General features: G+C 44.0%; 2 protein-coding genes across 5 annotated transcripts in view; one reads left to right on the forward strand and one right to left on the reverse strand.

Moving 5' to 3' along the window:
* LOC111954708 (sterile alpha motif domain-containing protein 12-like) overlaps positions 1-15,291 on the forward strand; it is a 132,608-nt gene extending 117,317 nt beyond the window's left edge. For all 4 annotated transcript variants that reach the window (XM_070436014.1, XM_023974594.2, XM_023974595.2 and 1 more), the window contains one exon: positions 9,669-15,291. In XM_070436014.1, the coding sequence (XP_070292115.1) occupies positions 9,669-9,691 (23 nt within the window). In that variant the 3' untranslated portion in view covers positions 9,692-15,291. The remainder of the gene's footprint in view (positions 1-9,668) is intronic.
* Positions 1-26,065, reverse strand: part of aard (alanine and arginine rich domain containing protein) — a 348,357-nt gene that overhangs the window by 97,918 nt on the left and 224,374 nt on the right. The window lies entirely within an intron of this gene.

Consider the following 26,065-nt stretch of genomic DNA (forward strand, 5'->3'; position numbering starts at 1 on the left):
CTGTGTGTGTTGTTTTGTCTCCTGGTTGTTGGTATTTTTGTTCTCTCTCTCTGTGTGTGTGTGGTGTGTGTGTGTGTGTCTTTGTTCTCTCTGTGTGTGTGTGTGTGTGTGTGTGTATTTGTTCTCGTCTCTGTGTGTGTGTGTGTGTATTTGTTCTCTCTCTCTGTGTGTGTGTGTGTGTATTTGTTCTCTCTCTCGTCTCTGTGTGTGGTGGTGTGTGTATTTGTTCTCTCTCTCTCTTCTGTGTGTGTGTGCTGTATTTGTTCTCTCTGTTGTGTGTGTGTGTGTGTGCGTGTGGTGTGTGTATTTGTTCTCTCTTCTGTGTTGTGGTGTGTGTTTGTGTGTGTGTATTTGTTCTCTTCTCCTCTCGTGTGTGTGTGTGTGTATGTGTGTGTGTGTCGTGTGTGGATGTGTGTGTGTCGTGCTTTCTCTGTGTTTTTTGTGTGTGGTGCTGTGTGTGTGTGTGTTGTTACCTTTGTCTCTCTCTGTGTGTCGTGTGTCGTGTGTGTGTGTATTTTGTGCTTCTCTCTCTGTGTTGTGTGTTGGTGTGTGGTATTTGTTCTTCTCTCTCTGTTGTGTGTGTGTGTGTGGTGTATTTGTTTTCTCTCTCTGTGTTTGTGTGTGTGTGTGTATTTGTTCTCTCTGTTGTGTGTCGTGTGTGTTGTGTGTGTGTGTGTGTGGTGTGTGTCGTGTATTGTTCTCTCTCTGCTGTGTGTGTGTGTGCGTCTGTGTGTGCTGTTTTGCTCTCTCTGTGTGTGTGTTGTGCGTGTGGTGTGTATTTGTGGCTCTCCTCTGTGTGTGTGTGTGTGTGTGTGTGTATTTGTTCTCTCTCTGTGTGTGTTGTATTTGTTCTCATCTCTGTGTGTGTGTTGTTGTGTGTGGTGTATTTGTTTCTCCCTCTCTGTGTCGTGTGTGTATTTGTTTCTCTCTCTCGTGTGTTGTGGGTATTCTGTTCTCTCTGTGTGTGCTGTGTGCGCCCGCTGTATTTGTTCTTCTCTGCTGTGGTGTGGTGCGCTGTATTTCATCTCTCTGGTGTGTGTTGTGTGTGTGGTGTGTGCGTGTGTGTGTGTGTGTATTTGCTTCTCTCTGTTCTGTGTGTAGTTGTTCTGTGTGTGCTGTGTGTGTATTTGTTCTCTCTCTGTGTGTGTGTGTGTGTGTCGTGTGTTTGTGTGGTGTGTGTGTGTGTTTGTTCTCTCTGCATCTCTCTGTGTGGGTGTGTGTGTGTATTTGGTTCTCTCTCTCGACTCTGTGCTGGTGATGTTGTGTGTGTATTTTGTCTACTTCTCTCTCTGTGTGTAGTGTGTGTGTGTGTGTTGGTATTTGTCGTTCGTCTCTCTGTGTGTGTGTAGTCGTGTGTGTGCTGTGTATTTGTGTCTCATCTCTGTGTGTGTGTGTGCGTGTGTGTTGTGTATGTTGTGCTCTCTCTCTTGTGTGTGTGTTGTGTGTGTATTTGTTCTCTCTCTCTGTGTGTGTTGTTTGTGTGTGTGTGTGTGTGTTGTATTTGTTCTGCTCTCTCTGGTGTGTGTGTGTGTGGTGTGTGTTTGGTGTGTATTTGTTCTCTCTTGTGGTGTGGTGTGTGTGTGTGCGTGTGTGTGTGTGTTGTATTTGTTTCGTCTCTCTGCTGTGTGTGTTGTGCGTGTAGATGTGTTATTGTTGTGCTCTCTCTTGTGTGTCTGTGTGCGTGTGTGTGTGGTATTCTGTGCTCTCTCTGTGTGTGTGTGGTGTGGTGTGTGTGCTGTGTGTGTCATTTGTTCTCTTCTCTGTGTGTGCTAGTATTTGTTCTCTCCGACTTCCTGTGTGTGTGTGTGGTGTGTCGGTGTGTGTTTTGGGTTCTCCTGCTCTCTGTGTTCCTGTGTGTGTGGTATTTCGGTTCTCTCTCTCTCAGGTGTGCTGTGGTGTGTGTGCTGGTTGTATTTGCTTTCTCTTCTGTCGTGTGGTGTGTGTGCTGCGTGTGCTGTCGGCGAGTATGTGTGATTTGCGTGTTCGTTCGAGTTGTTAGTGAGTTGTGGATGTATGTGGTGCTCGTATGTGTGTTCGGTGTGTCTGCGTCTTGTGTCTGGTCTGCTGTGTGTGTGTGGTGTCGGGTCGTATTTGTTTCTCTCTCTGTGTGTGTGTGTGTGTGTTGCGTGCAGCATCAGGCCTGTGGCGTTGAGTTTGTTAATTGTGCTCCGGCGCTGGCTGCGTGGTTGTCTGTGTGTGTGTGTAATTTGTCTCTCTCTGTGTGTGTGTGTATTTTGTTCTGTGTGTGTGTGTGTGTATTTGTTCTCTCTCTCTGTCGTGTGTGTGTGTGTGTGTGTATTTGTTCTCTCTGTGCTGTTGTGTGTGTGTGTGTATTTTCTCTGCTCTGTGTGTCGTGTGTGTGCTGTATTTGTGCTCTCTCTGTGTGCGTGTGGTGTGTATATGTTTTCCTCTCTGTGTGTGTGTGTGTGCGTGTATTTGCTGCTCTCTCTGTGTGTGTGTGTTGCGTGTATTTGTTCTCTCCTCTGTGTGTTGCACTGTGTGTGGTGTATTTGTGCTTCTCTCTGCTGTTGTTGCGTGGAGTCTTCTCTGTGTGTGTGTGTTATTTGTTCTCTACTCTCTGCTTGATGTGTGTGTTATTGTTCTCTCTCTCTCTGGTGTGGTGTGTGTGATTTGTTCTCTCTTCTTGCGTGGTTGTGTGTGTATGGTTGTCTCTTTCTGTTCTTCTTGTTGGTTTCTGCTGTGTGTTGTCTCGTGGGTGGTGTGGTGTATTTCTGTTTCTGCGTGTCGGCAATCTCTGTGTTCTGCCGTGTGTGTCGGCTCTCTTGTTGGTGTGTGTGTTTGTTCTTTGTGTGTCGTGTGTTTGGTATGGTTGATTGTTGCTGTGTGCTGTGTGTCATGTTGTTTCTCGTTCGCTGTGCTGGTGTATTGTTTCTCTGTGTGTGTTGGTGTGTATATGGTTTCTCTCTCCCGTATCGCCACGCGTGTGTGTGTAAATCTCTCTCTTAGAGAGAACAAATACACACACACACACACACACACACACACACACATACACACACACACAGAGAGAGAGAACAAATACACACACAAAGAGAGCGATCAATGGCAAGGGAGCCACTGGCTGAAGAGATGGAAGGGGAAAAGAGGGCGAGCGAGAGAAAAGAGACAGTGATAGAAGATACCGTTTTTACAGTGTAGTTGTAGTGTTCTTTACAAATCAACATTCAGCCTTTGTTTGGGAGGTAAACGGCATGAGTGGGCCTTGTAATTGGTTTGTTTAATAACTGGCATTGCTCTTTTTCTCTGTCACACACACACATTGCACATACACACATTCACACAGAAACCTACTACACACTCATTCAAATGCGCAAACACATTCACTCTCGCACACATTCACACAAACTAGGCAACACACCAAGCATGGTTGTGTTCATACCCTGTCATGTTTCATTTGGGTTTAGTAGGTTGTAGTAATCAGAGAAAAGAATAGAACTCCAAAGTAATTCAGAGGGCTTTTAAGAGACACGGTAGACAGATGATCCGTTTTTACTTGTTTTTATCCAGCATTTAATATTCTAGCTCCTTAACTACAGTGAGCTCCATTGGCACAGTTAGACATTTGTCATTTTTGCTCTGTACTCCAGCACTTTGGATTTGAAATGATGCAATGTCTGAGGTTAAAGTGCACACTGTCAGCTTTATTTTTATTCATACCGGGTGAACTATTTAGAAATTGCAAGACTTTTTGTACATGCAGTGCTTTTGGAAAGTATTCAGACCACTTGACTTTTTCCACTTTTTGTTACGTTACAGCCTTACTCTAAAATGTATTAAATCAATGTGATTCCTCTTCAATCTACACACAATACCCCATAATGAGGTTTTTAGAAATTCTAGCAAAGCAAAATTCTAGTAAAGATAAAAAACAGGAAACTTATTTACATACAGTTGAAGTTGGAAGTTTACATACACCTTAGCCAAATACATTTAAACTCAGTTTTTCACAATTCCTGACATTTAATCATAGTAAACATTCCCTGTCTTAGGTCAGTTAGGATCACCACTTTATTTTAAGAATGTGAAATGTCAGAATAATAGTAGAGAGAATTATTTATTTCAGCTTTTATTTCTTTCATCACATTCCCAGTGGGTCAGAAGTTTACATACTCAATTAGTGTTTGGTAGCATTGCCTTTAAATTGTTTCACTTGGGTCAAATGTTTTGGGTAGCCTTCCTCAAGCTTCCCACAACAAGTTGGGTGAATTTTGGCCCATTCCTCCTGACAGAGCTGGTGTAACTGAGTCAGGTTTGTAGGCCTCCTTACTCGCTCGCACACACTTTTTCAATTCTGCCCACAAATTTTCTATAGGATTGAGGTCAGGACTTTGTGATGGCCACTCCAATACCTTGACTTTGTTGTCCTTAAGCCATTTTGCCAGAACTATGGAAGTTGACTTGGGGTCATTGTCCATTTGGAAGACCCATTTGCGACAAAGCTTTAACATCCTGACTGATGTCTTGAGATGTTGCTTCAATATATCCACATAATTTTCCTCATGATGCCATTTTTTTGTGAAGCGCACCAGTCCCTCCTGCAGCAAAGCACCCCCACAACATGATGCTGCCACCCCCATGCTACACGGTTGGGATGGTGTTGTTCGGCTTGCAAGCATCCCCCTTTTTCCTCCAAACATAACAATGGTCATTATGGCCAAACAGTTCTATTTTTGTTTCGTCAGACCAGAGCACGATTTTTGTCCCCATGTTCATTTGCAAACTTTAGTCTGGGTTTTTTATGGCGGTTTTGGGGCAGTGGCTTCTTCCTTGCTGAGCGGCCTTTCAGGTTATGTCGATATAGGACTCGTTTTACTGTGGATATAGATACTTTTGTACCTATTTCCTCCAGCATCTTCACAAGGTCCTTTGCTGTTGCTCTGGGATGAATTTGCACTTTTCGCACCAAAGTACGGTCATCTCTAGGAGACAGAACGCGCCTCCTTCCTGAGCGGTATGGCGGCTGCGTGGTCGCATGGTGTTTATAATTACGTAAAGCCATGACATAATTTTCTGGAGTTTTCCAAGCTGTTTAAAGGCTTCCATTGATCATCCTTGATGTTTCTACAACTTGATTGGACTCTACCTGTGGTAAATTCAATTGAAAGGACATGATTTAAATAGGCACATACCTGTCGATATAAGGTCCCACAGTTGACGGTGCATGTCAGAGCAAAAACCAAGCCATCAGGTCGAAGGAATTGTCCGTAGAGCTCCGAGACGACATGACTGTCGAGGCACAGATCTGGCACAGATCTGGGGAGGCACAGATCTGGGGAAGGGTACCAAAAAATGTCTGCAGCGTTAAAGGTCCCCAATAACACAGTGGCCTCCATCATTATTAAATGGAAGGAGTTTGGAACCACCAAGACTCTTCCTAGAGCTGGCCGCCCGACCAAACTGAGCAATCGGGGGAGAAGGGCCGATGGTCACTCTGACAGAGCTCCAGAGTTCCTCTGTGGAGATGGGAGAACCTTCCAGAAGGACAACCATCTTTGCAGCACTCCGCCATTCAGGCCTTTTATGGTAGTGGCCAGACTGAAGCCACTCCTCAGTAAAAGGCACATGACAGGCTGATCAGAGTTTGCCAAAAGCCATCTAAAGACTCTCAGACCATGAGAAACCAGATTCTCTGATCTGATTAAATCAAGATTGAATTCTTTGGCCTGAATGACAAGCGTAACGTCTGGAGGAAACCTGGCACCATCCCTATGGTGAAGCATGGTGTTGGCAGTATCATGCTGTGGGGATGTTTTTCAGTGGCAGGGACTGGGAGACTAGTCAGGATCGAGGGAAAGATTAGCAGAGCAAAGTACAGAGATCCTTGATGCAAACCTGCTCCAGAGCACTCAGGACTTCAGACTGGGGCGAAGGTTCACCTTCCAACAGGACAACAACTCTAAGCACACAGCCAAGACAACGCAGGAGTGGCTTCAGGACAAGTCTCTGAATGTCCTTGAGTGGCCCAGCCAGAGCCTGGACTTGAACCCAATCAAACATCTCTGGAGAGAACTGAAAATAGCTGTGCTTCTACGCCCCTCCATCCAACCTGACAGAGCTTGAGAGGATCTGCAGAGAATAATGGGAGAAACTCCCCAAATACAGGTGTGCCAAGCTTGTAGCGTCATACCCAAGAAGATTAGAGGCTGTAATTGCTGCCAAAGGTGCTTCAACAAAGTACTGAGTAAAGGGTCTGAATACTTATGTGAATGTAATATTTCAGTTTTATTTTTTATAAATAAACCTGTTTTTCCTTTGTCATTCTGGGGTATTGTGTGTGGATTGATTTGGATGTATTTTATTTAATCCTTTTTAGAATAAGGCTGTAGCGTAACAAAATATGGTGTCTGAATAATTTCCTTAATTGTATGCCAGGACTGAAAATCCATGATATCAAAATAGTTTTATCCATGTTTTGAGGCTAGTGTTAATTTACACTTATATTCACAAACATTGGAGATCTTTCTAAGCTTTTATTTTGGGTTCTCATTATTTTGGGCATTTATACGTCTATTGACGTTTGACGAGGGTTTGAATGACGTCTGATGAGGTGACACTTGCAGGGCAAGGGGTGAGGGAAGAATGAATTAATTTTGAATGGACCGCTCTTGCCCGGAAATGTGCCACGACTCCAGGGCAAGGAAAGGTTATCGCCGACCCCTTCCACCCCGGGTCCTCTTCTGGCAAACGATTCCGGGCAATCGCGACCAAAACCTCCTTTTAGCTTAGCATTCATAGTGTACATACTGTATGTGTCTCGATACAGTTTAAGTCAGAAGTTTACATACAATAAGGTTGGAGTCATTAAAACTCGTTTTTCAACCACTCCACAAATTTTTTGTTGACAAACTATAGTTTTGGCAAGTCGGTTAGGACATCTACTTTGTGCATGACACATGTAATTTTTCCAACAATTGTTTACAGATTATTTCACTTATAATTCACTGTATCACAATTCCAGTGGGTCAGAAGTTTACATACACTAAGTTGACTGTGCCTTTAAACAGCTTGGAAAATTCCAGAAAATTAAGTCATGGCTTTAGAAGCTTCTGATAGGCTAATTGACATAATTTGAGTCAATTGGAGGTTTACCTGTGGATGTATTTCAAGGCCTACCTTCAAACTCAGTGCCTCTTTGCTTGACATCATGGGAAAATCAAAAGAAATNGCCTCTTTGCTTGACATCATGGGAAAATCAAAAGAAATCAGCCAAGAGCTCAGAAAAGAAATTGTAGACCTCCAAGTCTGGTTCATCCTTGGGAGCAATTTCCAAATGCCTGAAGGTACCACGTTCATCTGTACAAACAATAGTATGCAAGTATAAACACCATGGGACCACGCAGCCGTCATACTGCTCAGGAAGGAGACGTGTTCTATCTCCTAGAGATGAACGTACTTTGGTGCGAGAAGTGCAAATCAATCCCAGAACAACAGCAAAGGACCTTGTGAAGATGCTGGAGGAAACGGGTACAAAAATATTTATATCCACAGTAAAATTAGTCCTATATCGACATAACCTGAAAGGCCGCTCAGCAAGGAAGACGCCACTGCTCCAAAACCGCCATTAAAAAAAGACAGACTACAGTTTGGGGACAAAGATCGTACTCTTTGGAGAAATGTCCGGAGTGATGTCCGGAAATGACCAGAGTCTGATGAAACAAAAATAGAACTGTTTGGCCATAATGACCATTGTTATGTTTGGAAGAAAAAGGGGGAGGCTTGCAAGCCGAAGAATGCCATCCCAACCGGGAAGCACGGGGGTGGCAGCATCATGTTGTGGGGGTGCTTTGCTGCAGGAGGGACTGGTGCGCTTCACAAAATAGATGGCATCATGAGGGAGGAAAATTATTTGGATATATTGAAGCAACGTCTCAAGACATCAGTCAGGATGTTAAAGCTTGGTCACAAATGGACAATGACCCCAAGTCAACTTCCATAGTTGTGGCTTAAGGACAACAAAGTCAAAGGTATTGGAGTGTCCATCACAAAGCTCTGACCTCTATCCTATATGACATTTGTGGGCAAAAAGCGTGTGCGAGTAAGGAGGCCTACAATCCCGACTCAGTTACACCAGCTCTGTCAGGAGGAATGGGACAAAATTCACCCAACTTATTGTGGGAAGCTTGTGGAAGGCTACCCAAAATGTTTGACCCAAGTTAAACAATTTAAAGGCAATGCTACCAAATACTAATTAAGTGAATGTAAACTTCTGACCCACTGGGAATGTGATGAAAGAAATAAAAGCTGAAATAAGTCCTTCTCTCTACTATTATTCTGACATTTCACATTCTTACAATAAAGTGGTGATCCTTACTGACTGACTTAAGACAGGGAATTTTTACTCGGATTAAATGTCAGGAATTGTGAAACTGAGTTTAAATATATTTGGCTGATGTGTATGTAAACTTCAGACTATATCTACCTCAAATGCCTTATTATTATCTATCCTGATGCCTCGTCACTTTACCCTTCCTTCATGTACATATCTACCTCAAATACCACGTACCTCTGCACATTGATCTGGTACTCCCTGTATACAGCTTCATTCTTGTGTATTTTATTTCTCGTGTTTACAATTTATATGTTTTTTTACTTTGCATCGTTGGGAAGGGCTCGTAAGCAAGCATTTCACGGTAGTTTACACCAATTGTATTCGGTGCATGTGACACAACGTTTTTTAATTTATAGTGGTGTCTGACTTGCTCAAGCGGAGCAAATTTAAATTGTGCCTTTTTTCAATGCTGATTTGAATGCCATTGAGAGAACAAAAGTTATAAGTATTTTTTGGGGGCGAATTTAGAAGTGATCGACTTTTTCAAAAGTATCTGTAATCTGATTACAAAATTGTTGATAACATAACATGTAATCTGTTACTCCCCAACCTTGCATATAAAGACCTACACACTTGTGGTATTTATTTAGAGAGCTGTGGTATGTTCTAGAACGTTGAGTATGTCGTTTGATACACAGCCACAAAGCCTATATGTGGTAAATATAAAAAATGGTGGATTAATAAGTGTGCTGGTCTTTCAGAGACTGATTCAGACTCATCAGAGAGACTTGGCATGTGTCACCCGTACCGTGTCACACGTCGTAGCCGAGCTTTAAATGTCACTTATCTTCTCTCCCCTGATCCGCCTGACTCGTGTGTGTGTGTGTGTGTGGTGTGCTTTTTCTCACTCACTCACTCTCTTTCTCTCACTCACCCTCTCACTCACTCACACTCTCACTCACACTCACTCACTCTCTCACTCACTCACACTCTCACTCACTCTCTCTCTCACTCACTCACAGCTCTCCACCTCCCTTTGTGTGCCTGGGAGCATAGTGCTGCTCCACTGTGTTGATTCTCTGCTGCTACTGCCATTTTATAATTATGTCTCCCCTCTTTTTCTTCTCTCTTTTATCCTTTCTCTCTTTATCTCTTTCTTTCTCTATTTTGTTAATTCCACCTGATCCATTCTTCTACCTCCCATTGCCCGACCTTTTTCTTTTGATCTCTACTTCATTTCCTCCTTAATTTCTCTGTAAATTTTTGTTCCCATTTTTGTTCCTTTTTGTCTGTTTATCCATTTCTCACTTCCGCCCTCTTTTAATCATCTCTTCTCCTCTCTCTTTCTCTTCCTCCCTCTGTCTCTCCTTCTCTGCAGCCTCTCTGGAGTGTTCTCCGTAGCCCAGGCGTTCTAGGAAACCAGCTGCCAACAGGACCCGGTCTCCCTCCGATCCTGGGCTTCCTACGTCTGACCCTTGACCTCCTCCCACCACCAATCAAAGCCGTCCTAACCCCAACCTCATACCTAACTCCAATCTAAATCCCAACCTTGATTTTTAACCCCATGCTTAATCTCAAACCTTCAAACAAGTCAAGTCATTGGCCTGTCCAGTGACTTATCACAGACAGACAATCATTTTCTTGCCTTTAACCGTTTCCACTACATTTGTCCCTATCCCATCCCAACTCTCTTACCCCTTCTGAATTACCACAACCCAACACCTGTCTCCCAGGACTCTATTCTGAGAACAAGCATCAAAAATGTATCCATCCTCGACTGACGATCCCACTACAAGGACTGTGGAGAACAATGAGAGAACAAACACGTCAAAGGTGGCGTCCACTTCCAACAACCTTCTCACTGTATAGTAAATCCTCCAGTGTAGGACCGGCATTAAATGTGAATAGTACCCCCACGATACACCACTGAGCCGGTGTGTAACATTCTAGAGGCTTCTAATGGTGACTTTAGAGACATTGGGTACACCAGCCTTTCTCTCTCTCTGTCCTCACCGACTATATCGCCAGAGCAGTGAGAGGGCCCTACATTTTGCATTCCCTTCCCCTCTCTGTCCCTCTTTTTCTGACTGTTGTCCGCATTGATTCTGTGTCAGAGTTTGGGCTTGCCTGGTGAAAATTACATCTGTTGTCCTATCTGTCTGTCCTCGCACCTTCCCCTCCTTCACTTTGTGGGTCGCTTTCTCAGCGCGGTCAGCAAGCCTTCACTGTGAGTACGTCCAGGTGTGGCATGAAGAGGGAGAACCTGGCAAACCAAAAGGTAGTAAATGTGATGGTGAAAAGACCTGGCAACCCATTAAGGATGAAATGTGATAGTGAAAAGACCTGGCAACCCATTAAGGTTGAAATGTGATAGTGAAAAGACCTAGTGACTCATTAAGGATGAAATGTGGTGGTGAAAAGACCTGGCAACATAAATGGAACACGGCATGGTATTGCGAGGACCTGGCTAAAGGGCTTTTGAGCCAGGGAAAATGAAATGACTGATAACCTACATGGGACAATTGGTTGGTTGAGAGAATCTGGCAACCCAAAAGTGCTTTTGAGCCAGGGAAAATGAAATGACTGATAACCTACATGGGACAATTGGTTGGTTGAGAGAATYTGGCAACCCAAAAGGGCTTTTGAGCCAGGGAAAATGAAATGACTGATAACCTACATGGGACAGTTGGTTGGTTGAGAGAATCTGGCAACCCAAAAGGGNTTTTGAGCCAGGGAAAATGAAATGACTGATAACCTTACATGAGACAATTGGTTGGTTGAGAGAATCTGGCAACCCAAAAGGGTTTTTGAGCCAGGGAAAATGAAATGTCTGATAACCTACATGAGACAATTGGTTGGTTGAGATATGGTTGAGGGAGAGAACCAGGCAAGTGCTTCTCTACTGATGAAGAAGAAAAAGATTTTCTCTCTCACATCTCACTGCTTGAGACTATTTTTAGATATGAGATATATTGAAAATAGTGTAGAAAGGAAAATGTACCGTGGGCAAAAAAACAAATGATCCAATGTCTGTCAAGTCTCAGAGAGAGACGTGGTATTTCTCTCTCGGTTACTGTTTTTATGAGAAACTAACTCTTTGCTGTAACTGTTAATGTGAAATGGCCATTCACTGGTGATATATAAAGGCATTTTACCTGTCATGCCAACAAACCTGTTGCTTGAGCCATCGTGACCTATATGTGTGTTTTCATACCTTGTAGCCAGTAATGAACTTTAACTAAAGCCAGTATGCTGGAGTGATTCCTATTACCCATGTATCACTACCAGTGTAGCATGACCTTTTGTCACCATCACAACAACCTCCTCCCTGTGAATATGAATAAATGGGGATTGAAAAAATTGAAATGGCCGCCAAGAAACAAAAGGGGGGGAATTCCAGCCCTGGAGAGCCATTGATTTTGCGGAATTTAATTGCAACATTGGGTCTTGTGTGTTACGAGCGTCCATTGTTTGGTTTGGAGCTTGCCTTATGCTCTCTAGTGGTTGGTTGGCCCAGTAGTAGCAGATTAGTATTGATTAAACCTTCAGGACTGCGTTGCCCTCCAGGCCTGGAATAGACCAATCCCTGCCATTTGGAGAGGTAAGGCATGCCGATACTTGGTCACATGGGATGAAGTTGTTCATATCAAAATCCAAGTGGCTATTTCATGCTTCGGTGGAGCTCTGGTGTGAGTGTCTCTCTTGGACTGTGTGGGCTGCCTACCCTGCCTGGCTGCTTCCAGTTGGGAAGGCTGGCGCTCTGATTTCACATCATCTGGATGTCGATAGTCAAACTGGGAGGAGCAGTCTACAGAGTTAACACAAGGCAGTGTTTTGTTGAATCCAGTATTGTTGAGAACAGTGTTGTTGAATCCAGTATTGTTGAATCCAGTATTGTTGGAACAGTGTTGAATCCAGTGTTGTTGAGAACAGTGTTGAGTGTTTGGTTAAGGGGAAAACCCCTCCTGGATCTGTAACCTGTCCGGATGGAGCAGCCCCACCATAACGTGGCTGGTGGGGTGTTTTGGGGAAGGAAGTATGATTCCTTTTGTATGCCGTAGCCAACCATGTGACTTTCAAGGCATTTCGAACCTGGGTCGTGTTCATTAGGGCATACCGTAACGAAACGTTTTGCAACAGAAAACAAAAACGATCGTTTCTTATTGGACAAGTCCAGGTAGTCCCTCTCTGTTTTCTCCTGTTTGGTTCCTAATGAACACGACCCTGCCAGCTCTGCCAAGGTGCCCGAGGACTTGCCTGAACTGGCTCTTTCCACAATCTCCTGAGTTTCTTTTTTTTTTTAGGCATTTGGAATTTTTTCATTGGCACTTTACTAGTACACTGTTACACAAAATGAACCTTATACTGAGCCTCACTTTCTTATTGCACAAGAAAAACATGCATGCAAATAGAAGCAGACATACAAGGAATTGTGTCACTACACATAGTCAGACATTCACAGGTGTATATGCGTCTATCACGTTCTCACTTATTATTCATGAGTCATTCAGTATCGTGGTAGCAGTGTTTAGAGACATTCTATTCTTATTTACATTCTTACAATGACGACCTACACCGGCCAAACCCGGACGACGCTGGGCCAATTGTGCGCCGCCCTATGGGACTCCCAATCACGGCCGTTCGTGATACAGCCTGGATTCGAACCAGGGTGTCTGACGCCTCAAGGCACTGAGATGCAGTGCCTTAGACCGCTGCGCCACTCAGGAGCCAATCAAAGTGACTCAAATATTGACATAGAAATAAATGGTAAATAATGTATTATCGGGCCGAAAATGATCTGAAACGCAACTACAACAAACAGTAAATGCATCCAACAAGTTTGCAGTCACAAGCTTGACGTAATCATTGTGTGCTAGAAATATGGGACCAAATACTAAACTTTAATACACATTTAAATGAATTTGTCCCAATACCTTAGTCCCCCCATTTTAGGGGACCAATGAACAAAAAGTGGTGTAATTTCTAAACGGTTCACCTGATATGGATGAAAATACCCTCAAATTAAAGCTGACAGTCTGCACTTTAATCGTTTCAATCCAAAGTGCTGGAATACGGAGCCAAAAAAACAACAATAAAATTGTCACTGTCCCAATATTTTTGGTGCTCACTATATATGGAAAGATCTAGGCAATGGGGACTGTCTAATAGTTGTGTGTTTTTTTACAATATTGCAGAGAATGAAGTTGGGTTACTTCTAAGTAACTTTGGGTTGCTTAGATTTTAGATTTTGCTTTGGTGTGGATTGAGACCTATACGTTCATATCGGTTGTGTTCCTCCATTGTATTCACCGTCCCTTATTTCTATTGTGGATAGTTTCTGTGAACCAATGGAAAGGCTACAAAACAATGAGCAAACCAGCTTTTGTATTGAATACATGGACTTGGATTGTGACGATAGCGATGAATGAAATCCTGCACACAATGTCCTTTTTATTTTATATTTTTATCAGGAATAATGTTTGACTTGACGTGTATGAAACTGTTTAATCAAATATGCATAAAAGGAGAGTAGTTCTGCACCTTTTGTATAGTTTTTCTTCCAATTTTGATAATGATTTAGTATCTGCAAAGAAAATATATTGATCTAATGGGATTTTTAAGACTGTTTTGTCTGCATCGACTCGAAATATAAATATGGTTGCAGGCAGTGGTGTAATTGTCATGAATCCATTTGCAATTTTGACGGTAGGCTATAATATCGTTTTTTATTTTTTATGTATTTGTTTTGAGAAGGCAACTACATTTTGAAAACGCATGTACTGTTTTGCAAAAGGCCACATAATTCTGCCTTGTGAACTCTGTTTTGAAAATCGACACCGTTGTGCAAAAAATCGCTCGTATGCGATTGAGAAACTGTAATGTATGATTCTTCTGCCATTTTTACAGCATGTTTTTATTACTTTCCGGTGTTTTCTGTATCAGACCAAGTCTTCAGCCCCCATATGCCCCCCCCCCCCATCTACATACATAATGTTGGTAACACTTTACTTCACACCCAACGTCATAACACTTCATATGTCATAACAGCTGACATTACTTGTCATAACCTGTTAATTATATGGTCATGACACTTTATATTTAGACCTGTTGTGACATATATTGCGTTATTTTATGGCTGTTGTGACCCCTACATAAGAGTCCCAGGAGGCTGGTGAGGGGAGGACGGCTCATAATAATGTCTGGAACAGAGCAAATGGAACGGCATCAAACACATAGAAACCATTTTTTTATGTATTTGATACCATTCCACTAATCCCGCTCCAGCTATTACCACGAGCCTGTCCTCCCCAATTAAGGCTCCACCAACCTCCTGTGATAAGTGTCAACCCAGAAAACCTACCACAGTAGGTATTTTATGGCAGGTTATGACGCCTACATAAGTGTCAAAACGCACAAAACCTACCGAACAATGCAAAACATTCCATTACGCCATAACCTACTTGTCAACAGTATGTTATCGTTTTTATTGACCAWATTAAATTATCATTGTAATTGCGTACACATTGACGTCAGACATGCACCTACCCCACGCTCTGTTGCTGAAGACTGGGATGAATGCAGGAGCAGGACTGATTAAAAGGGCATGTACGTGATTGGCCTATCTGGCTTCTATGATTATGATGTCATAATGCATCTTGGCAATGTCATAAAGTGTATTTTCTACAAGTTATCTAAAATATGAGGGGAAAAAACATGACTGTAAATAATTCATAACAACAACAAAGGGTTTGAAAAACAAACCCTCAACCGAAAGGAAGCTTCTTGGCAGGGAAAAAACTCATTTGAATAAATCTGGGTTTTGACTCTTATGTAGGTGTTATAACCAGCCATAAAATAACGCAATATGTCACAGGTGTAAATACAGTATATGAGTCATGACAGTGTTATGAACATATTTCAGGTTATGCACGTTATGTTAGCTGTTATGACACGGTTATGTGTAAAGTGTTACCAAATATTAATAAATAAATCAATTAACATTGGGTTTGTAGACTTATTATTATTCTTTGTAAAAAAATAAAAATATGTGTTTAAATATACTTGCTCATTGTATATTGAGTAAGGTTATACTGTAGTGTACATTATTGAGTGTACCCCACTGCATATTTTTACATATACCAAATGTTCTTTACACACCTTATTGTGTTGTGTAGCTTAACTGACTGCCTTCCCACACTGCTGAATAAAGCGTGAAGACACAGATCCTGAAGACACAGATCCTGAAGATGGATGATGTATCAGATGTATCAGTTAACCATCTCTCCTGGTTAACACGCTCCGGCCTCCCCACTACCTCTGGGTCCAGTTGGAGTGTAAATCACAGTAGGAAATGACAGAGCAGCTCTGCTACACACACACGCGCACACACACGCGGAGAGAGAAAGCAGATCCACACACGAACGCAGCTTCGTACACACACACACACGCCAGTAGTGAAAGCAGCGCCGTGGAGCATGACGCCGGTGTCAATGCTAAAACTCACTTACCCTGGGACGTGTGGTGGAAAGGAAAGGGGGAGGAGAGAGAGGTGACAGTAAATCACTAGGGCACACAAGATATGCAGAAGAAGCTTTCAGCACTTTAGGCTGTTTTGGATGAAACCTGCCCTATTTTGTCTTTCTCACATTCTCTCTCTCTTCCTGTCTCCTTCTAGCTCTCTCTCTTCAGCAATCCAATTCTAGCCATCACTTCTGCTGTCCCTCTACACATCTGAGTCGGTGTCCATCTTTCTCCCTGCCCTGTCTTTATCTTGCTGTCTCCCTCGTCTTCTCGATTCTTCCCTTTTGACTCTCATGATCCTTGTTCTCTCGTGACTATCTTCTTTTTCCCCTCCAAGCTCTTTCTTTTGTCTGCTCTCTCTCTCTCTCCTCACTCTGGCTCTTTTACATCCCCACTCTCAGTCAGGTATGTTGAACACACACAGACTGTCCCATGAATTAAACATGTTGGACACTATGCCACTCAGCCCCTTTGGTGTGTCAAGCTGAACATTTTAACACGGGGGTGCTCTGGCCACAGTGGAGAGAGAAAGTGTGCAGAGTGTATGTTCGAGGAGTGTGTGCATCTGTGTCTGCGCGTGTGTGTGTTGGAGGAAGTCCGCAGTGTTCTGCCCCTCTTTTCTCTCTGACACACTGTATCTGATTCAGCAGGGAGGGCAGCATCTGTTTCTGTTTTATTGTGAAGAGAGAACCGAGGGCTAAGCACAAGGAGCACACTACTGTATTTAACATATGCTTTAACCCTTTGACTAAGCAGCGCGGAGTGGAATGTGCTCTCGCCCTCTGTCATCTCTGTCATCTCTTATCTCGCTGAACTTCACAGTACATAATGTTTGTTTTTAGCCAATGTTTTTTTTCATGGCGTGTCGCAAGTAAGTATTTTTTTCTTTCTCTTGTTGTTCTTTCTCTCAATTCTCCCCTCCGTAATTTTGGTTTTGTATTGAAATGTGGGGACTCTCATGTTCCTGTTCTCTTTCCCCTCTCTCTTTCTCTCGCTCTTGCACTATCCTCTTCCTCCCTCTGTGCACTATGAGGCTTCGGGTGTAAATGAGTTGAACACTATCTATCCTGTCCATGGCTTCTAGTCTGTCTCAGTCCCATCATCACTCCGGGTGGTGTGTCCGATGCCCCACTTCAGCAGCCAAGGGTTAAGCCTCTTTCCCTTTATCAGTTATTACAGCAAGATCAGATTTGCACCCATCCACTCGTGCGCACACACACACACACACACACACACACACACTTCACCTGGTTGAGCTCACTCTAAGCTACTTCACGTGTGTCGATCTCCTCTGCTCCTCTGCAGGGCCTACGTGTTCACTCCAGAGGAACCACAACAGTGCTCATGAATCATTACTGTCGGGCTTCTCTCTCTAGTCTCACTCTCCCCTTATCACTCTAGCTCACTTCCCTGTGCCTGTGGAATTATCAGTAACTCTTCTGATAGGAAGCCCTAGACTGACTTGTTGGATTCCGCACTGATGGATTCCGACAGTGTGGCCCTTGTTCGTCGTCCGCGGGAAAGTTTTTTTTACCCGGCTTCCAGTTGCAGCGGGCGTTCTGAAAGCCGAACGGTCGACGGGTGTAGCGGTAAAGCCCGGCGACATTTCCCTTTCCCAGCGTCTCTCGCAGCTGCGTCCTGCCGCTGCTCGACATCAAGGAGAGAGTCGGGGTAATTACAGTCGCTTTTACGTGTCAGGGAGAGTCAATTATGTCACTGACTGGGGGGGGGGGGGGAGGAGAGAGCGGCATGATAAAGGCTGTGTTTGTGTTCATGTGATCCCGAGAGCAGGTGTGTGTGAATGTTTGTACCCCGCGCCACTGTGTTAATGTGCTGGAGCTCCACAGGTTGCCAGAAACAATAAGGTCCCCTACCAACAACACCCCCCACCTTCAATAGCTAGTGGAACAGGCCAAAGCCGGCACAGTGGGGAACTGGAACCTGGGGCCCTCCAGCCGGCAGGCGCCACTGAGGACGAAGGGGTGCTGTGAGTGTGCTCATTAAAAAGTCTGGCGCTCTGCCCTAATGATATCCGCTGGCGCTTTCCCCCCCCCATACCTCCCCCCTCCCTCCGTGAAGAAACCTGGGCCTGTCTGGTCTCAAAGTCTCTGTCACTGCCTCCTAATGAGGAGCAGAGCTCGGGACGACCGCCCCGGCTCTTTGTGGCACAAAATGGCCTCTCTCTTTCCCTCACACTTCCCACTGCTGTGTTGAGTTCAGGAAACTAGGGGACTGGTTATTATTAATTATTTACACCACAATGATGGGGAAGTTGGGAGATGAGATGATGTAACGTGTAGCCTTTGGTGGGAAATCCTCAATCCTCTCTCATTCAATTTCCGTGGGAAAGTACAGGATACAGATGGGCGCCATCAAAGCTCAATGTTTTGGCCTTTCATCCACTATGTAGGAGTCAATATTAATTTAAACTGTGTTTGAGTCCCATTTTCCACCCGGATGAGTGTTATTTGATATCTGTGTATTTCCACATTAATCATTTAGCTTTGGTGTCCTGTTCCAGTGATAMAATTCCAGGAAACTCATGTTAATTATTTGTCCTTCCAGGTTCTAGGCCAATAGAGGTCACCAACAAAACTTCCCCTTGGGCRCTAAGCAACTGGGGAATATGAAACCATAATTGTATTGTTGCGCAACATTTAGGATTTTGGTCATTTTGTACAATTGGGCAAGCTTGCTTTTCCATGAACCGTTGTGCAACCTTTCCAGTGTACCAATGATAAAAACATTGTGCAGTCAGGTTTTTCCAGTCATATTAGTGGTATGGTGATGTCATATACAGGAAATGGTGTGAATCCTCGCTTTCTCTTACACTGTAGTTCACCTAAAAGGGTGTGGAGAGTGTAGGTGTGTCCTACTACAGGGATCAGGTTAGTTACGAACACTTGTTTCTCTCTCTGTGTGTGTGTGTGTGTGTGTGTGTGTGTGTGTGTGTGTGTGTGTGTGTGTGTGTGTGTGTGTGTGTGTGTGTGTGTGTGTGTGAGAATGGCACCACTTTCTCACAGCCTCTGAACAATGGAGAGGGCACAGTATGCTCTCTCTACAACTCCGAGGACGTGCTATATTGCAATGACGCGTCAATGTTTTATGTCAATGACCTGTCGTTGCCCTCCTGGGATGGGTAGTTTGTGACTATTGTGTATATCTCTATCAAATCAGCCATTTCTCCTCGTTCTTAAATTGTCTCCGGATGTAAGTTGTCACAAATGAAGGATTACATCACCTCCCCCAGCACAATTAATTGGGACCTCTCCCCGGTTTAAGACATTACATTGAATAAGAGGATTGATTTATTGATCAAACTGGACCCGGGGGATAAGGATTATGTTTCGGCTGTGTGAAGTTGTTGACACTCCTGTCGCCAGTGACCGCTCCAACATGTGACGGCTTGGGCACGTGCCCATCGACTGTGTATCTGTGGGGAGGGAGGAGAGGGGAGGGTGGGGGTTAGTAGGGGGGTTGGGGGCTCAGTCTGGCAGGCCAGCTGGCAGCAAGTGCAGCCTCCGGCTCGGCTGGGTGCTGTGGGCATCCAGCTTGGCACACCGCGCACTGCGACAGCTGGGACCAGGGTGCCAACCACGCCAGCGGCACAGCTCTCTGCCATGCCAACTCAGAGAATCAGTGGGGAAGAGAGGCAGTGGAAGTTGACGAGAACCAATAGTATGGCGGGAAAAAGTGAAGTTGGGGTCAATGAGAGCCAATAGGAGAGCAGGAAAGGAAGTGTTAATGTTGGCCAATAGCAGAAGAGCAGAGGTACAGGTACAGTAGAAACTGTGGTTTCCCACTGTTTGAATGTTCAGCTCCAATGACTATGGCAGAAAGTGTTTAAAAAATAGAACTAAGAAAGGATCCACACCATTTACTCTGTAGATCCCTATCTATTATTATAGCATACGATTCCTCCACACCCCCTCCTTATCACCTGAATGTTTTGTATACTATTCACTGAACTGTGAACCATGAAAAATGCCACAAGTTAGTCCTAACTCCCATTTAAATCGAATTACATTTACAGATGCAGATCTTTATTTGATCGCTCTCTTGTCGCTGAGAATTTTCTTGCACAGCAGGAACATCTACAGAAAATGTCAATTCATTATAATCCACATTACAATTTCCCATTTCCTGTTGCTGCAGGATTATTTTCCTGTTGTAGCAAACTGGCTCAAATTAGGATCCTACATCTGTAGTCATTCATTGATGTCAATGGTAGACTAAGAGAGAATTATACTTTAGTCAAAGTATGGATTTGCCCCATAATGCATTGAGATCAGTTTCTTTATTCTTTGTCTTTTATAGACCTGGTCCGGATGAGCAAATCTATGCATGAAAAGTGGGTATCTACACTGTCACTGAGATATGTATCTCATAAAGTGGGTTGAATATCCCACCCAGCGAGCCAAGCTCACTGAAATATGCAGTCCCTCCGATGTGCTTTGACAGCTCCCACTGCCTCAATATTAAACCCCTTTTGAATATGGAATGAAACGGCTAGGTCAGATAAACATCACAGTCAGATCCCAGTGTGTGCTTCCCTCCCTCTCTGAAGCTGCAACAGTATGAATACTGCTTCCCTCCCTCTCTGAAGCTGCAACAGTATTCAAGCATACACACTCACTGGTCAGTTTATTAGGTACAGTGCATTTGGAAAGTATTCAGACTCCTTGACTTTTTTCACATTTTGTTACGATACAGCCTTATTCTAAAATGTATTAAATGCAAATCCTCAATCTACACACAATACCCCATCATGACAAAATGAAAACAGATTTTGACATTTGTGCACATTTGATTAAAAACGGATACCTTATGTAAATATTCAGACCCTTTGCTATGAGATGCGAAGTTGAGCTCAGGGAGAGAAGGGCTTTGGTCAGGGAGGTGACCAAAAACCTGATGGTTACTCTGACAGAGTTCCTCTGTGGAGATGGGAGAACCTTCCAGAAGGACAACCATCTCTGCAGCATTCCACCAATCAGGTCTTTATGGCAGAGTGGCCAGACGCAAGCCACTCCTCAGTAAAAGGCACATGACAGCCCGATCAGAGTTTGCCAAAAGGCACCTAAAGGACTGTCAGACCATGAGAGACAAGATTCTCTGGTCTGATGAAAGCAAAATGGAACTCTGGTCTGAATGCCAAGCGTCACGTCTGGAGGAAACCTGGCACCATCCTTAAGGTGAAGTATGGGTGGTGGCAGCATCATGCTGTGGGAATGTTTTTCAGCGGCAGGGACTGGGAGACTAGTCAGGATCGAGGGAAGATGAACGGAGCAAAGTACAGAGAGATCCTTGATGAAAACCTACTCCAGAGCGCTCAGGACTTCAGACTGGGGCAAAGGTTCACCTTCCAACAGGACAACAACTCTAAGCACACAGCCAAGACAATGCAGGAGTGGCTTCGGGACAAGTCTCTGAATGTCCTTGAGTGGCCCAGCCAGAGCCCAGACTTGAACCTGATTTGAACATCTCATTGCCAGCAGCAAACCCCCCTGCATCCCACTACTGGTGTTGGTGTTGGAGGGCCAGTAGGAGGCTCTCTTTCCTCTGGTCTAAAAAAGAAATCCCAATGCCCCAGGGCAGTGATTGGGGACATTGACCTGTGTAGGATGCCGTCTTTCAGATGGGACGTTAAACGGGTGACCTGACTCTCTGTGGTCACTAAAGATCCYATGGCAACCCCAGTGTCCTGGATAAATTCCCAATCTGGCCATCATACCATCATGGTCACCTAATCATCCCCAGCTTCCAATTGGCTCATTCATCCCCCTTCCTCTCCCCTGTAACTATTCCCCAGGTTGTAAATGAGAATGTGTTCTCAGTCAACTTACCTGGTAAAGTAAGAGTTAAATAAATAAAATAAAAATCTCTGGACAGACCTGAAAATAGCTGTGCAGCAACACGACCCATCCAACATGACAGAGCCTGAGAGGATCTGCAGAGAAGAATGGGAGAAACTCCCCAAATACAGGTGTGCCAAGCTTGTAGCGTCATACCCAAGAAGACTCGAGGCTGTAATTACTGCCAAAGGTGCTTCAACAAAGTACTGAGTAAAGGGTCTGAATAGGTTTGTAAATGTGATATTTCAGTTTTGAATTTGTAAGAAATGTGCAAAAATTTCTAAAAACCTGTTTTTGTTTTGTCATTATGGGGTATTGTGTGTAGATTGATGAAAAAAWAWATATATATATATTAGAATTCGGCTGTAACTTAACAAAATGTGGAAAAAGTCAAGGGGTCTGACAACTTTCCGAATGCACTGTGTACACCCTGTTCACGGAATTGGATTGCTTCTACAGACACGTGGCTGTGGCTTGTTCTATAAAGCATGCAGACAGGCATCGAGGCATTCAGTTGCTCTTCGATTGAACGTTAGAAATGGGCTAAACTAGTGACCTAAGCGACGGTATGATTGTCGGTGCCGGGCGCGCCAGATCCAATACCTCAGAAACGTCCGCCCTCCTGGGCTTCTCACGCTCGACAATGTCTAGGGTTTAACAAGAATGATGCAACAAACAAAAAACATTCAGTCAGCAGCAGTCCTGTGCGTGAAAACAGCTCGTTGATGAGAGAGGTCAAAGGAGAATGGCACGAATCGTGCACGCTGACAGGCAGGCCACAGACATGCAAATAACGGCGCAGTACAACAGTCGTGTGCAGAACGGCATCTCGGAACGCACAACTTGTCGATCCTTGTCATGGATGGGCTATTGCAGCATACGACCACACCGGGTTCCACTCCTATCAACTTAAAACAAGAAGCGGCTCCAACACTAGACAATTTAGCAGTGAAAAACATCACCTGAAACATGACAAGGTTCAGTTTACTTGAGTGGCCTGTGCAGTCCCCAGACCTCAACCCAAGAGCTTTAGTTTGAGATGGAATGTGCTGTAAGCAGGACAAATGTACCACTGTTGTCCAATCTGAAGCAACTGCGTGATGCCGTTACGTCAGCATGGACCAACATCCTTGTGGAACATTTCTGACCCCTTGTAGAATGCCCCAAATAATTCAGAACGTTATGGAGGCAAAGGCAGGTCTGACCGGGTACTAGATGGGTGTACCTAATATACTGTTCGGGTGGATATGGCATGGAATTCACACACACACTCGCATAATATCTCCATTCACACTTCAGCAGACCTAAAACATGCCACAGACATACAGTTGAAGTCGGACGTTTACATACACCTTAGCCAAAATACATTTAAACTCAGTTTTTCACAATTTTTGTCATTTAATCCTAGTAAAAATGTCCTGTTTTAGGTCAGTTAGGATCACCACTTTATTTTAAGAATGTGAAATGTCAGAATAATATTAGAGAGAATTATTTATTTCAGCTTTAATTTCTTTCATCACATTCCCAGTGGGTCAGAAGTTTGCATACACTCAATTAGTATTTGGTAGCACTGCCTTTTAAATTGTTTAACTTGGATCAAACGTTTCGGATAACCTTCCACAAGCTTCCCACAATAAGTTTGGTGAATTTTGGTCCATTCCTCCTGACAGAGCTGGTGTAACTGAGTCGGGTTTGTAGACCTCCTTACTCTCACACGCTTTTTCAATTCTGCCCACAAATGTTCTATAGGATTGAGGTTAGGGCTTTGTGATGCCACTCCAATACCTTGACTTTGTTGTCCTTAAGCCATTTTGTCACAACTTTGGAAGTATGCTTGGTGTCATTGTCCATTTGGAAGACCCATTTGCGACAAACTTTACTTCTTGACTGATGTCTTGATGTTTCTTCAATATATCCAATAATTTTCCTCCCTCATGATGCCATCTATTTTGTGAAGTGCACCAGTCCTCCTGCAGCAAGCACCCCCACAACATGATGCTGCCACCCCGTGCTTCCCGGTTGGGATGGCGTTCTTCGGCTTGCAAGCTCCCCCTTATTCCTCCAAACATAACAATGGTCTTTATGACCAAACAGTTCTATTTTTGTTTCATCAGACCAGAGGACATTTCTCCAAAAAGTATGATCTTTGTCCCCATGTGCAGTTGCAAACCGTAGTCTGGCTTTTTAATGGCGGCTTTGGAGCAGTGGCTTCTTTCTTGCTGGGCTGCTTTCAGGTTATGTCGATATAGGACTTGTTTTACTGTGGATATAGATGCTTTTGTACTGTTTCCTCCAACTTCACAAGGTCCTTTGCTGTTGTTCTGGGATTGATTTGCACTTTTCGCACCAAAGTACGTTCATCTCTAGGAGACAGAATGCGTCTCCTGCCTGAGCGGTATGACGGCTGCGTGGTCCCATGGTGTTTATACTTGCGTACTATTGTTTGTACAGATGAATGTGGTACCTTCAGGCATTTGGAAATTGCTCCCAAGGATGAACAGACTTGGAGGTCTACAATTTTCTTTCTGAGCTCTTGGCTGATTTCTTTTGATTTTCTCATGATGTCGAGCAAAGAGGCACTGAGTTTGAAGGTAAGGCCTTGAAATACATCCACATGTACACCTCCAATTGACTCAAATGATGTCAATTAGCCTATCGGAAGCTTCTAAATTCATGACATCATTTTCTGGAATTTTCCAAGCTGTTTAAAGGCACAGTCAACTTAGTGTATGTAAACTTCTGACCCACTGGAATTGTAATACAGTGAATTATAAGTGAAATAATCTGTCTGTAAACAATTGTTGGAAAYATTAGATGTCCTAACCAACTTGCCAAAACTATAGTTTGTTAACAAGAAATATGTGGAGTGGTTGAAAAACGACTTTTAATGACTCCAACCTAAGTGAATGTAAACTTCTGACTTCAACTGTACATGCACACATACACAAATACACACGCACACACCTCTGTCTGTGAATTCATTACAGATCTCTCATAATAAGCCTTTTCAATCCGGCGGACCCGGCGCTTATGATCTGGCACACAGGAGTGGCCACAGATTCTCAAAGTCTCTTTATCTTCCAACTGTGTGATGATGCATTGAGAAGGGAGCGGGAATCCAAGGAGTGGCGGAGAGGCGGGTGGATAAGGGGGGCGCGTCAGCCTCCTGTCATAATTGCCCACGCCTTCTCCTTTCCCCCCCTAACTACCTGGGATGGCAGCACTTTGTAAAGCCTGATTGTGATTAATTGCCTGCGTAACATTGCTGGAGTGGTCTAGTTCTTGTATGTGGGTCAGGTTGTACTTTGTGTTGACAACGAACCTTGACATACCCAAAATTAAAGGAAACATTTTGCTTAAACTTATACAAATGATTTATACTGAACAAAAATAGGAACGCGACCTGTAAAGTGTTGGTCCCATGTTTCATGAGCTGAAATGAAAGTGCACAGAAATAGTCACAAAAAAGCTTATTTTCCTCAAAGTTTGTGCACAAATTTGTTTACATCCCTGTTAGTGAGCATTCCTCGTTTGCCAAGATAATGCATTCAGCTGACAGGTGTGGCATATCAAGAAGCTGATTTAACAGCATAATCATTACACAGGTGCACCTTGTGCTGGGGACAATAAAGGGCACCACTAAAATTTGCAACACAACACAATGCTACAGATGTCTGAAGTGTTGAGGCGTTGTGCAGTTGGCATGCTGACTGCAGAAATGTCCACCAGAGYTGTTCCCAGAGAACTTAATGTTAATTTCTCTACCATAAGCCGCCTCTAACTTTGTTTTAGAGAATTTGTCGGTACGTTCAACCTGCCTCACAACCGCAGACCACGTGTAACCACGAAAGCCCAGGACCTCCACATCCGGCGTCTTCACCTGCGGGATCGTCTGAGACCAGCCACCCGGACAGCTGATGAAACTGTGAGTTTGAACAACCAAAGAATATCTGAACAAACTGTCAGAAACCATCTCAGGAAAGCTCATCTGCATGCTCGTCGTCCTCACCAGGGTCTTGACCTGACTGCAGTTCGGAGTCGTAACTGACTTCAGTGGGCAAATGCTCACCTTTGATGGCCACTGGAAGCTGGAGAAGTGTGAACTTCACGGATGAATCCATGCTTCAACTGTATTGGGCAGATGGTGTGTATGGCGTCGTGTGGGCGAGCGGTTTGCTGATGTCAACGTTGTGAACAGAGTGCCCCATGGTGGTGGTGGGGTTATGGTGTGGGCAGGCATAAGCTACAGACAATGAACACAATTGCATTTTATCGATGGCAATTTGAATGCACAGAGATACCATGACGAGATCCTGWGGCCCATTGTCGTGCCATTCATCCGCCGCCATCACCTCATGTTTCAGCATGATAATGCACAGCCCCATGTCACAAGAATCTG

Source organism: Salvelinus sp. IW2-2015, linkage group LG30 (genome assembly GCF_002910315.2).
Source record: "Salvelinus sp. IW2-2015 linkage group LG30, ASM291031v2, whole genome shotgun sequence".
Lineage (NCBI taxonomy): Eukaryota > Metazoa > Chordata > Actinopteri > Salmoniformes > Salmonidae > Salvelinus > Salvelinus sp. IW2-2015.